The sequence below is a fragment of the Drosophila grimshawi genome, unplaced genomic scaffold (assembly GCF_018153295.1).
Source record: "Drosophila grimshawi isolate 15287-2541.00 unplaced genomic scaffold, ASM1815329v1 contig_44, whole genome shotgun sequence".
NCBI classification, from domain to species: domain Eukaryota; kingdom Metazoa; phylum Arthropoda; class Insecta; order Diptera; family Drosophilidae; genus Drosophila; species Drosophila grimshawi.
In genome coordinates, this window is record NW_025063240.1 from 19,644,565 (window position 1) to 19,658,938 (window position 14,374).

General features: G+C 37.4%; 1 protein-coding gene across 8 annotated transcripts; it reads left to right on the forward strand.

Moving 5' to 3' along the window:
• Positions 1 to 1,510: 1,510 nt before the first annotated feature.
• Positions 1,511 to 12,170, forward strand: LOC6556838 (G-protein coupled receptor Mth2). 8 transcript variants are annotated; one of them, XM_032736193.2, is made up of 6 exons: positions 1,511 to 1,566; positions 8,209 to 8,960; positions 9,088 to 9,703; positions 9,744 to 9,950; positions 10,939 to 11,136; positions 11,535 to 11,585. In XM_032736193.2, the coding sequence occupies exons 1-5, from the start codon at positions 1,526 to 1,528 to the stop codon at positions 11,114 to 11,116; spliced, it is 1,794 nt and encodes a 597-aa protein (XP_032592084.1). In that variant the 5' UTR covers positions 1,511 to 1,525; the 3' UTR covers positions 11,117 to 11,136; positions 11,535 to 11,585. The 8 variants fall into 8 exon arrangements, with proteins under 8 accessions (XP_032592084.1, XP_032592070.1, XP_032592077.1 ...); XM_043215568.1 differs by lacking the exons at positions 1,511 to 1,566; positions 10,939 to 11,136 and adding exons at positions 2,015 to 2,162; positions 2,842 to 3,038 and having other exon boundaries at positions 11,535 to 12,169; XM_032736179.2 differs by lacking the exon at positions 10,939 to 11,136 and having other exon boundaries at positions 11,535 to 12,170.
• The last annotated feature ends 2,204 nt before the right edge of the window (positions 12,171 to 14,374 follow it).

A 14,374-nucleotide genomic window follows, 5' to 3' on the forward strand; every position in this document is an offset into this window, starting at 1 on the left:
TGCGAACTGTGACTCTTGATAAGTACGTGGTACTTATTAAGTACGACAAACCTGAACATCTGTTTGGGAATACGGTTAACCATGCAACATGCAGAGAGGGGCTCAAGGTTCGCTAGTTTTGGCATCCGACGCATTATGATCTTCAATATCATAGGCCTTGGATGCCTGGCTGACGATTTAAATGAGAGAGCTGCCCACAAGTTTGTGTTTCTTTCTTTCTGTGTCGCAATTGCTGGTGGTGTTTGTGCCAATATATCGGCATACATGTAGTTGCCGGCACTTGAGGCTCAATGCTAAGCGCAAAACCAGTTTTATTTTCAATAAAATCACTCGTCTTCGACAATGTCAAATAGCATATAATATCGGGAATACCATGCAACAATTTCCGTTCCCTGAACCTAAGCTGAACCGGCTGCGAATCAGAAACAGTGCACGTCTCGATCGTTAACCACATTTGATGGGCTTATTAATACAAATGCGACCATATATATATACAGACAGATGTAGATATATAGATATGTTCGCACAAACTCTGCACTCACACGCCATATCCAATTCGATTGTATTCAAAGTCATAAAAATAATTAAAATTGCGCAATTGCGCTGTTAGTTTTTGGGATGCTTTCGAGCAATTAACGACGAGGAGACCACCCGAAATTTTGATCACCATCAGCAGCTCGTATGTGCTATTTTTTCCATATGAATTTTATCAAATTAGCATATTGTCTCACAATCATAATTGCGGTTTATCGTTTAAAACACGTACACCCAAGGTACGACTATATTTTTGAACGCCCTACGTGTCAAATCGAACATATATACATCGGTATATATAAATAATATGTATGTATGTATAGTATTTTTTATAGAGAAAAAAGTAAGACAAGGAATACTTGAATTTACTAAGAAACTAAAATATAAGTATATATATCTAAGTATAGATGTATATATTCATAGTAACCACTTATAAATAATATGTATGTATTTTTAAAAAGAAGAAAAAATGAGGAAAATAAAATCAATTAAATTTGTTAAAGAAGAAAGTTGTAAATATTTACCTATTTTTAGATGTGCATATTTATGGCAGCCACTGTAAGGGCAGCCACTATAATTGACTTGTACCGTGTTCAATGTGATTGTGTGCTATTGTCTATGTGTATAAGTTTGCATACAGTTTGTTTCAAAGCACAAAGCACTAATAGACCGTGCTGATCTTTGACTCATGGGGAATATAAAAGTATTCGCGTGAGCCGCTTCAGTTTCAGCAACGGACTGGCTAATTGTATTGCCGTCGCAGGCCAATTAAATCGATAAAATGACAAAATAAAAACACTTTGAATCACAGCCTGAGGGCACAGCTTCGATTTGAGTTGAGAGCCAATCAGCAGGTTGCCTCAAGCACCCGTTCATCGAACACTTATGGGTTTGTTTACATTTCAACCGCTTGCAAGCTGTGAGCAGCAGTGAGCAGCAATGAGCTGGCGAGCGTCTATCAATTGCCATGTGGCTTTTGTCTTCCACCTACATGCGGACAAGGCAATGGAGGAACGCCACCAACAAAGACTTGTAATGCAAAAATCATCATTAAAAAATTGTATATTTGTTTGCATGCAAACAGACAAACAAATATAAATACCTTAAGTACTTTAAGTTATTTCTGAAATTTATATAACGCATAACAGTATGTCCAGAAAGTGTTTTGACCGAGCACAGAATTCATTTTTTAATTTCATTTGAAATTTTATATATATACATATAAAAGTACATTTTTAACAAAGTTTACGACAGAAACACCAGTTTACTAAGAAATCTTCCAGTAATTCTCCCTCTTTGTGAATAACAGTGCAAGTGCATTAACATTTATGAGTTGAGCAGTTAACAGTGAACAGTTAACAGTGCTTGTACAAGTCCGCATAACAGAAAGACAAGTTTATCGGTCGTCCCGTCCATTAGTTCAGTTCGTTTAAGTTCGTCGGCTTTGGTGGACGTGCCGCGGAATTAAGAAGGAGAGAAACGTTAGAGACACTCATTAAATGTGGAGTTGCTGATAACTCATTAATAAAATGATCTACGTCTCTAGCGCTTTTGCTTTTTTAATTGCTATGATAAAATAAAATAACCGGTTGAATCGAACAACGTCACAACGCGAGTTATTCCAATAGGTTTGTGATCTGTTTGTGTTTCTACATGGGAATTCCCATTTCAAATTTCCAGTTACCAAATGATGATCATGTGAACAAAGATATAATTATTGACGTGCATTGTAATATACACCCGCATACACATCTATATATGCACATTTTATGTTATGTGTCTGAGTTTCGTGTTTCGCGATCGCAGATTCTTGCATTGGTATTGCAAGGCATGCAAAACTGTTCAGCCTTATCACAATATTCACGGGTACTTGTCATCCAAAACAAATATCCAGTTCGTGAGCCTTTGTATACATAATTATGTATATGACAAATAGAAAAACCCAACTCGTTAATTGCTTTAAAAGAGAATCGCGAATCAATGGCGTGCAACTGTTAAGCTGCTTTGCATACCTAATATCGAGGGGCTAACTTTATATATGTTATACATACACACAGAAAAAAATCATTTAAAAATGAAAAATATATATAATATATATTTTTGATTCAAGTACAACGCGTATAAAAAGTTTTAAGAGCGGCTAAATCGTAAACTATTCTTAGATTGTTCATATGTAAAAAAAACCTTGTTGATTTGAAACTTTAAATTTGAATTTATGGCTAGAATTCGATTTAAGAATTCTCAAATAAAGATTCCATTTAAGATATTTATTTTTTCACTGTGTATATATTTAATATTCGAACATAGCACCGAGTATTTGTAAAATAATTTGAAGTACCAGCAAAAGTGACAAAAGATTTACAAACAATAATAATATTACTGAGAAGCAAAAACACAAAAACGTTGAGCACAACAAACAACTTGATTGAAGCAAATATTGCCTGAAAACTATATACATATCAACAATACAGATATACAATTATATATCGACATAAATAACTTAGGTAAGTGTTTAAAAGATAACGCTTTGCATTCCCCTAAGAACTAATTGTAAACAACGCAAAATAAATAAATGCCCTGCCATTCAAGTGGGCGTCTCCACCAAAACATAATACGACAATTAAATATTTTGATGGCACATGGGGAAAAAATATGGAAATGCCTATTAATTAAAAATGTATTTCATTTTGTATATGTGTGGCTAATTCTCCTAATCAGCGTGGAAATTAATTTGCTAGTTTGTATTTTTATAGTTTTTACTAGACATTTATTTATAAAAATGGATACACAAGAGTCTATATAGAAATAGTCGTTGACAGATCTGGGTCGCATAACTGAGTCAGCAATTTACTGAAAGCAAACTTCTAGGAAAAATAGCTGTACTTAAGTGTTGTATTATTTCAATTAATTTCAAGACAAATATCAATTTTGTAAAGTAAACACTTGTTGTGAGTCATAGTTCTTCCATTAGGGTTTGTGCACTGCAATCACTTGGATCTTTTGTGCCCTTAACTGATAAATGGGTTCAGAGCTCTGATTCCTCTAGCATAATAGGGGTCCTTTGTACAGCGTCGGCATATAGATTGCCCGGAAAAGGTCTCAGCAGATAACAGATACCCTATTGTTCTTTTCTACCTAGCTGTCTGAGAAGATGGCTGCATATTTGTTGGCTTACTAAATAGCATATATTTTTGCCTGAAAAATATTTACAATTGTCCTGATTATGTGTGATGCTTAAGTCTGGAAGCATATAGAAACAAACTTCATCTCCTATCTACGGATCTCTGAATCCTGTGGGTATTTCGCTAACACACCAGTTGCTGCATATTCTTCACAGCCTGTTCTATGGATCCTACATAGGGTGTGCTTTATATATACAATGTCGTCAGTATAACCTTTGCTCTGCAAGCCATTGTTAAGTTTGAACAGGAATTCATTAGCGACAATGCTCAAGAGACGAGTCCTAATTGTTGAGGTGCCGACTATTAACCCTCCCTCCACTCCGCCATTTAGTCAGACCCGAATCTAGGCGTAGTTTTTTAACTGCTGCTTCAAACGCAACTTTGAGCTCCCTTAATGCGTATACTTTTCTAACTGCATGTTTTGAGTGTGTTTGAGTAATAGATTAATCGATTGGATAAACTCAGCTTGAGTGCGTTAACGCAACTCGCCAGCCCTCATCCAGGGAGTCTCTCTGCTCATTGGCCTCTTTACTCATCAAAACTGTACAAGTTGTTTACAATTTGCACATTTGGCTGGCGTTTGTTTAAATGTTTCTTATTTCTAATTGCTTAAATTGTTTATTGTATACCTTCACTTTGGTTTATTGCACATAATGGAGAATCCGCGTCCAATGCACGATTTTCTAAAGAAGTTTCCGGATCAGTGCCATACGACACGTCGCATTGTTTTGTAAACAGTTTCCAGCAGGAATATATATATATATTTATATAAAGCTATATATTATTGAGCAAGATATACATTATATTTATTATAATCATATGTGTGGGTTTATCTATAATTTGAATTTACTGCAATTTCGCTGCCATATATCACGCAGCAAGGTTGGCCTTTTCCGTTTCCATGTACAGTTCCCTGATAAGCGTAATGAAATTGCACTTTAATTAGCTAAATGCATTAAATTCCAGCAATGTCATTTGCTACAAAAATAGTTCATAAACTATTTCAAATGAAAATGTCGTGCTTAGACGTATAAAGAATATGAATAGATGTGGGACATAGAAGTGTCTGTGGGGCATAGGTTAACTGACAAAATATTCTTTTAAATAGATAGAAAAACAAGACTACTAAACTCCATAATATGTTCTTTTTGGATGAGAGTTTAAGAACTGTGCAACAGAAAGGAGTTAAAAACAAGATAGATCGTATGTCTATAAAGAATAAATTTGTTTTGATTGATGAGGCTACGTTGTTTTACATAACGTAAGTATAAATTAATTTTGGGGAAAGACCATCAGAGCCTAATATAATCAGAAGAATTTAAATAATAAATATTAAAATGCTAGTTAAAAAGAGATAAATCAAAAGTTTAAAGCGCGCTTTTGTAGCTAAAGGTCTTGCTGGACTGCCTTTTACAATATTGAGTTAGTAATATGAGCCAAGAGGATTACCAATCAAGTTAAGTGTGCTTCCAATCGGGTGACACGTGAGGGATTAATCGGAATTCCCCTTTTGTGATGGTTGTTTTACAAGCGCTAAAATTGCTCGAGTATAAAAAATAGTTTTCCCATGAATTGAAAGTGTACAAATAAAAGCCAACAACAAAAAAAAACAAACAAAGATACACAAAAATAGAGTGATGGGGCAACCCGTCAATGGGCGCCACACAAAAATAATCACAATTAAAAACCGCAGGCAAAGAACTCTTGTTGAATTTGAAAATAATCGCAGCCGCCAAATTCCTGGCTGTGTGGTATATTGTTTATCTAACTCACCTCCACCTTGTGGTGGTTTTCCATTTCAGTTTTCAGTTTCAGTGTTTTTTTGTCGGGGTTCGCTGTCTTTTCAACTGGCGCCACGATTAGTTTACTTCGGTTTTTAATATGACCACAGTCGCGGCACTTATGGCGATATGGCAACCGACATATAATTAAATAATAAAAGAAGAAATAATATAACTGATATAAAAATAAACGTATTTGGTGCTATCTGATAAATAAAATACGTACATAAATATAAAGTACTCAGCTGATACGCAGAACTTTTATTACTAAATTGTGAGTGTTTTTATTATATTTTTGTCTGTTTTTAATTGCGTGAGATTCACAACTTACAAATGAATATTAGAATCATTTTTAACGGGTTTTTCAAATATGTTTGTCTATTTAAATATGTTCATAACATATTTCGCATATGCCCCGTGATACGATTCGCAACATTCGCTTTATCAGTCAGTCGATAAATCGACGTAGAACTTTATACATTTAAGCATACATAATTATTAAATGAGCCTCCATAAATAGAATAAAAAATCTACAACAGCTGCTTTGGATACATAACAAAAGTCTCTGGTTTCCCATTTATGATTGCTTCTATCGCAAATAATACTCGTGAACCTGGACCAGTGGGGTCTATCGGAAATGCCTTAGGACACCGCATGAATCACTGTGCTGAGTCTTGAGTTACAACATTTAGTGCCTCGTTATCGTTATTTGGAACGGAAGCTCCACGAAAAAACATAAACATAATGATAATAAATATAAAATAAAAACCCATTAAGTGTCTCACATATTTAATTACTCATATGTGCGAAAATCTGCACCGAAAAGACAATTCATATAAAGTTCTTGCAATGTTTCAACTGTTTTATTACCGGGCAAAACATTGAAATGAAAAATATAATATATAATTCCGTTTCTTGGAATCAATAAATGTCTAGTAAATGCTCTTTGTCCGACATGAGCAACTCTTTGCCATTATCTTATCGAAGACTTATTCGCATTACGCTTCAACAGTTCCCCATTGTTGCTATCTCTCTCTCTCTACCTCTCTGTCTGCCAACTTGTAGGTTCTTTAATTGTCAAGCTTATAACGTGAATAGTCTATCGTCTATATTGCCAGCTGGCATAATCTCCCGATCAGTGGGTGGATAAAGCAATTTGCATTCCAGTAAGAGGCAAACAGTCACACCTATCCACTATCAACTAGGGAACTCAGCAAGAACTGGTTGAGTAACGTATGTTTCAGTGAATCATTGAACTTGATGCTATATGATCGGCATTATAAATTTATAAATCGATCGATGGCGTATCGCATCTGTTTAAACTATACACAAACATTTATTTATGTATTTAGACTTAAGTGTGCATGGGAAATGGCAATCGGAGCAAAGCCGTTTGTTGATTCAAAACAGCAGTTGTTGCATTTATCTGTACGCAAAACAAACAATAAATATGCAACACAAAAATTAAACAATTACGAAAAGAGGCAAATAGATACGTATACGTCTGTATAGAAAAGTTATGGCAGCCACAAAGTTCCCAATAGAAATTCGGCAAATCGTAAAAATTGTTCATGAAAATGCCCGGCCATAATTCAATTCTTTGGCCATTTATTGATGTACATGTATAGATTTGCAGCAATCCGAGTGAGAACGTGTGTTGATTGGAGTTTAATGGTGTTTTGAAATACCAGATGAAATTCCAATCGTATGCTGAGCGATTAATTATGCTAATTTTAACAAACACTTAACTTGTGGCACTGCTGGAGGTTAGAGGTGGAGGCGTTTAATGTCTGTTTACCCAATGGGCCAATAAATTTCACGATAATTCTAAGGTGCGCACATACACACCACAGTTCTATCAATGTCACACACACACACACGCACAAGCCTTTCATAAATGTTTGCTGTGGACATCAAATGCAAATAGTTAGCGATCAATGAATTAAGCGTAATTTGACTTTGGCTTATACATTGCGGTCATAATGATGTTAGCCCGATAAGATAGTGTCGTGAATTAATAGACAACATTGGCATCAATCAGGGGTGGGAGTTATTGACGCAGTCAGCAAACTGGAACTGGCAACTGTACACGATAAATTGACAAGATTGGTTTACTAAGTATCAATTTAATACCAGTTCGTAAATGCTTTGTGTAGTTTCAGATGATTAATGCCCCGCAGGCATTGACAATGGACACTAGACAGACGCCCATTGACTTTTGCTGAGTGTGTAATTTCTCTACGTGTGTGTGTGTGAGGGTGTGTTTTTGGCACACAACTTGGACGTGTTATCCTAATTGCAGCAACTAACATCGGAAGTAATGAATCCACATGTCCTTGTTAGCCTTGTTTGTTTGCGCTAACCTGTTGAATATGTGTAGCCTCAAGTTTGATTTGGGACAGATGAGAGAGCAACATGAAAGATTGGCCTTTTTTTGGGAACCAATTGTTTTTCATACGAGAACAAATCTATATAATATAATGATAATGATCCAATTCGGGTTTGTACTGTCAAACAAGATGTGTTTTAAAACTGAGGCAAACTTTCCACTGCCAAATTTGTCTAGAAACTCAATGGATAGTCAGTCGTTTGAATTTTGGCTAAGATTCTAGAATAATACTACATCCAAATCTTAAGATGTAACCATAAACATAGCATCTGATTGAAACCTTATCAACTCCACACTAATTTTGTTCGCCTTCTTTTCACAGATCACACAAAATGCTGAAGAAGCAAGTCAAACACAGAACTGGCCCGATCTACTGTGGTGCCACATTGATAGGAGTCGTACTCCTGGTCGTGATTCGCCTCTTGCCGGGCAATCATTTTGGGGTATACGCTCTGGGGGAGGGGAAATATCACGAGCGAAATGGCATACACACAAGGTGTAGCTTTTTCGATACGGTAGATTTGACGGGGTCTCCCTCGTTTGAGAATGGTAGCTACAGTTACATGGGTGTCCTGATACCCAGTCATGAGGTGGGCACTTTCGACTATATCTACAAGCATCTGGGGGATCGAGTGGATGTACCTGAGCATAAGCGTGCCTGCATCTGTAAAATAAAGTCCTGCATTAATATCTGCTGTCCGTGGGGACAGATCTACAAAGATAATGGTTGTGAAATTGATACGAGCACAAAGCTATGGCCAGAAAAACTGATGAATGTCACATTGAATAACGGTTCCATTCAGACTGTCGACATTGAAGAAAAGTTTGTGGTGCAGAGTTTTAGACCCTGCACGGAGATGTTTGCCCTGCAGCCGGAGCTTAGCTCCTACGACACCTATCAGCTGTATGAGAATGGTTCGCTACTGCGGGAGGACGATATGCTCTATATACACAAGGACGAGTTCTGTCTTGTGCCCACCTATGTCAACGATACGGATATCTATTACTCAATAAATCCAGCAAACTGCAATATGTTAAGTGTGAGCTCTACGGTGAAGATAATCAATGGATATGGTAAGTGCTGAGCCTTGAATTTGTATTATGTATAATGGATATATATCTGTTAGTTTTGATGCAAACTATTCTCTCAGTTTTGAAAGTAACTCAAGGACACCATTTTCCATTCCATTTTCATTTTTAGCTATGCTGTTTTCCATACCTTTTATGCTACTTACAATTGCCGTCTACCTGTTAATTCCGGAATTGCGTAACCAGCATGGAAAATCTCTGGTTTGCTATCTGCTGGGCATATCCATTGGATATTCGCTTCTCTGCTGCCTGCTCCTGTTGAAAAACATCCATCCGAATGGGTTGCCTTGCAAGTTGTTTGGCTACACGACCTATTTCTTCTTCATGTCCGCCTTCTTCTGGTTGAATGTGATTAGCTTTGATCTGTGGCACAATTTCCGTGGCACGCGTGGAATCAATCGATTCCAGGAGAAGAAACGCTTCCTGCTCTACTCTCTCTACTCGTGGGGATCGGCGCTGTGCTTCCTTGTCTTCACTGTGCTCGCGCAGGAGTATTCGGATTGGCCAACGGAACTCAAGCCCGGCATTGGGGGTGGCGAGCTTTGTTGGCTGGAAATGAGGAACTGGTCGGCGATGCTGTACTTCTTCGGGCCCATCCTGATTATCATTGTGGCCAACACCATAATGTTTGTGATGACGGCCTGCAAAATACACAGCGTGCAGCGCGAAATGGCAAGAATAATTGCTCGGGAGGATAGCACAAAGAATCTACGCACCGAGAAGGACAAGTAAGCAATTGATTTGATTGAATTAACCGCACTCTAACAGAAACCTTATTAGATTTGGACTTTTCCTGCGACTGTTTCTCATCATGGGAGTTACCTGGTCCTCGGAGATAATCTCATACTTTGTCGGCAGCGATAAGAAGTGGTCGAAGATATTCTACGTTTCCGATCTGTGCAATGCGATGCAAGGTTTTCTCATCTTTATGCTGTTTGTGCTGAAAAAGAAGGTCAAGCACCTGATTACCAACAGGTAAGTGAACCTTTTCCTTAGAACTTCTAGCTATGTTCCTTGCCCTCAATTGTATTATCCATAAATAAGTTCATAACTGTGTAAGTCCTCGAAAGCGTTATCTCTTTGTGTTGTATCTCAAGTCTTGAATTGTATCGGATTCGTATCTAATTCTTAAATTGACTTAAAATCCTATCTCAAAAAAAAATCCTTAAAAAAAAAAACAAAAAAAAATCCTATCAGAACGATACGTGTGCGAAGTTGAGGCAAACGGAGACTACAGTTGCGGGCAGCAGCACGATGCGCCAGAGATTCATGGATGCCTCCCAGCACATACGTAAGCTGGTCGTCATCCGCAATGCGTTTACCAACTCCACGAGCGATGTTCACTCACATGCTGTTTAAGTGGAATAGCTGTTAACGGCAACTGTAACTACGATGATATTTGCACTATTGTAAGCAGTGATCCTCTGCTCTTCCTCTTCGCTGTTTAGTGTTGTGCAACGTGGCAATACCAAGTACTAAAAGATATCCCAATCCAGCCCGTGCATGCATTCTTAGAAATTTACGTAGTAAATCAAATGGCATATATATGTATATAATTTGGCTGCTGGTTATATAAATTATTCTCTTGTATTTCGTTGTCAGCCTGCTTTCGATATCGCTAACGCAAAAGAACTCCAACAACAGCAACAGTAATAAGCAGCCAACACAAGACAAGCCCCACATACAAGAGAAATCAAGCATTAAAACTTGAGTGTTGTGACTAGCAAAGCAAAATGTAAAATGCTATCTATATAAGGCTATAATAACAGACACACAAACACACAAGTATACATTCAATAATCGAGTCTAATGAACAAATCCGTCCATTTATTGTAAATGTAGTAATAATACCATGTAACAGCATGTAGTGATATTTTAAAAACAATCTGTATATACAATATATAAATATAAATATATATTTGTGTATCAACGTATCGTAATTTTCCGTTCAACTGCACTGAAGACTCTTGAAGCCAAAGTCGCCCGGTTCGAGACAATCGAATACAACAAACTCAACATCAACCGACATAAGTGTGCAACAGGAAAAGTTAAAAATGAAGTCTGGCACACAGCTGAGCCCAAGCGCCATGGGTAATACGAAGATGTCAGAGGCGGCTGCTAAGACAATAACAAAACCGTAAACAAAATACAAAAATAAAAGGTAAAGACTCCAAGTAGTTAGCTGCTGCAGAATCAAAAAACTGTGATTAACAACAACAACGACAACAAGAACAATAACTAAAATAACACCCTCTCCCTCAGCCAAAAACAGCAAATGCTATTAAGTATCTCTTCGCACTTCGCTATCTATGTAATAATAATTCAAATTCTAATCGCATGTAAATCAATTCAAAGAGCATTAACATTAATAGCTAATATTTATTGCTCCCTATCCCTATCTCTCTGATTTCCATTGTATCACCAGAAATCATTTCAAGCATATCTGCGATAAATACTAATTAATCGGTTTATCGGTGCTTTTGTGTTATCAAATATTTACCCCGACCCAAATTGACGACTAATCATCTATTTGTGTATTACCTCCAATTTTCCATTTAGATGTTCGAGAGTGCGCGAGGGAAGCAATCAGCGTCAGAGTCAATATTCCACGAAAACCACTTCCAGCAGTGTGGCAAATTTATCGCTGCAGGAGAAGAGCTCTGTGGAGAGGCCGCTTGTCTCCACCGTGCCGGATAAACACTCAGCAGTACCACAACAGCAGCAGCTACAGCAACAGCGCCCCCCAAAACATATCTTTAAGTTGGAATTGGATTGAATGAATATGTTTGTGGTCTAGTCCATTGATGACGTCATCGTTGCGTCGCACTAAGCATCGAATAGCTGGAATACAATATGCAGTGCCTACAGCTCCAGCAGCCATACTATTATATCGTAGACTTAAAAAAAGACATTACATCTATCTATCTATCTATGTATATATATATACATACATATATAGCTTCCATATCTACCTGCTTTTGTGTTTCTATGTCTTGTGATTATACTTCTCCCGTCAGGCACAACGTGTATCTTTATAGCATATAGTAAATATATCGTTTTGTCATCCTATATCTGATTTAGAGAAGTAAACCTTATCATATATCTGAAATTATTTTTTATAATGTCTAGGCTACTGGTTTGCCAAGAGATCAATTTTTTATATGTCTGTTTGTATATGTAAAACAAAAACTATTTTATGTCAAGCTTAAAAATATAATAAAACCAAAGAAAACGAAATAGTTAATGGATTTATGTATTAGCAACCTACTTTGTCCTTCGAATATCCGTTGGGATATGGCTACAACCATCCTCTCGACAACTGTGTGCTTGTCAAAGCATGCCGCAACTTTTTTCCTTGAGGGAAAATTAGCCTATACACCAACCTAGTTTCTGTTCTCGTTTTGGATGCAGCTCAATAGCAAAGGCAACAACCTATGAGACAGCTAGGTTTTTACGATTTCAAAGTGTTTCTTTGATTGCAGTACGATAGAAGTGATCTTTACAAAAATCTGTAAGATTTTAGACGAGCTGGAGTCAATTTATACGTTTGATCGGACTGATTTTAACAAAGCCTATCCACTGGCAAAAATCGCGTTGCAGGCGCCAGCTTATCTGTACCCCCTATGAACTGCTTTGCGCACTGCTTTCTTTTCAATGGCATGCAAGGCATTTATTAGGTATGGAACTCTGCTAAAAAGCAGTTCTGTGCAGGAAATGCTTCATTTTATACCCTTTAATTAAAGATTTCAATGGGTCTTAAAAATATGAGTACATATAGAGTACACATAGACAGATTTGGGGCACCTTACTGTAATTTACTCATAGTAAACTTCTGCGAAAAATTTGGTGCACATAAGTTTGTGAGATTTTCATGACAATCATCAGTGTCCTGAAAGCTGTTTCCTTTACAGACAATGGTTATGTCATCAGAGAGGAGTGCTGACTAACCTCTCTGCTATTCAGGCTACTGGTCTCTAATTAATACTTAATGAGTACCTTCAAGCACCAGTCCATGAAGGCGGAGCGGAACACCTCTTTCCACTTCACCGCCTTTTGTTGGGGGTTGGAGTGGTTCATTTACCTGTAAGACATGTGTGAGTTGGTTAGTAGTCCACAACATTTTCGATTGGAAAATCTGAACTTGGCTAGCTCATCGATCCCCCGTACTTTGCTTACAATTAGTGTATTTGTCTGATATTTGTAAACAATAGAAGCATTATATTTATTATAATCATATATGTCGATATATCTGTACTTTGAACTTACTGCAATTTAACTGCCATTTGTCACGCAATGTGAGTGGCTTTTCCTGTTTCTACGTACAGCTCCCTAATAAGCGTAATGAAATTGCACATTAATTATCTAAGCGCATAATTTTCCAACAATAATATACAAGCATCGCTCATAAAAAGTGAAAGGAACAAGTAGTATTTAGGACTTGTTTTATTATACAATTAGTTGAGCACTAATCATGCTTAAGCGTATAAGAAACAGGTTAGTGCATAGATCTTTTGAAATGGCTTGTGACACATAACAAATACCCTATAAACATAGAAAGTCAGATTCGACTTCAATTAGAGAATTATCCTGAATGCAGAAAAATGGTTAAAAGGAACATGAAACTCACGTCTGCAAACCATTTTGGTTTGCGTTGTTTAACATAACTACATTTAGGTAGTTTGAAAACTGTTCCCACTTTGGACACTGCTGCTAGCAAAGACAGCAACCAACCGCTTGCTGACTGTTAACCACAGAAAGCTTTCAACTGCGCATGCAACTTAAAATGTTAAAAAACCCAACTGCTGCTGTTATTTGTGGCTGTGGTTAATCCGACCAAGAGAAATGAAATTTGAATGAGTCTCGCGCTAAAGCCAAATACTGAGATTCCGATTCCAAACACACAAGACAACGCAGGTACAGAAGCAACAATGGCAATCCATTTGTTTCTCAGCAGCTGCAAAAGTTTTCTCTATCTGTGTTTTGTTTCTCGGGTCTGCTTTGGCCCGTCCGCTTTTGTTGACTGACTGGTTAATCAGTTTAGTTTGTTTTTTATTCTTGGCCGGCATGGAGCGTTGCCGGTTTCGCTTGGCTTCGTTTCAAATTTTAGCGTGAAACTTAGCAACACATCAAAGTCCGTTCCATCGCATCTATCTCGCTCGCTCTCACTGCCAATACGCAGACCATATAAAATTATTGTCGTTGTTGTCGCAATCATATAGCCGTTTTTAGACGTCGTCGTCAGCGTCACCGTCACCGTCAGCGTCAACGTTGACGTCGGCGTCAACGCTGTCAATTTTAATTTTTATTGTTTAGGCGGTCAGTTTTATTTTGCGTGTGTGTTGCGCATGTGTGTGTGCTGTGTGTGTTGTGTGTGCTGTGTGTGCTGTGTGTGTGCTTAA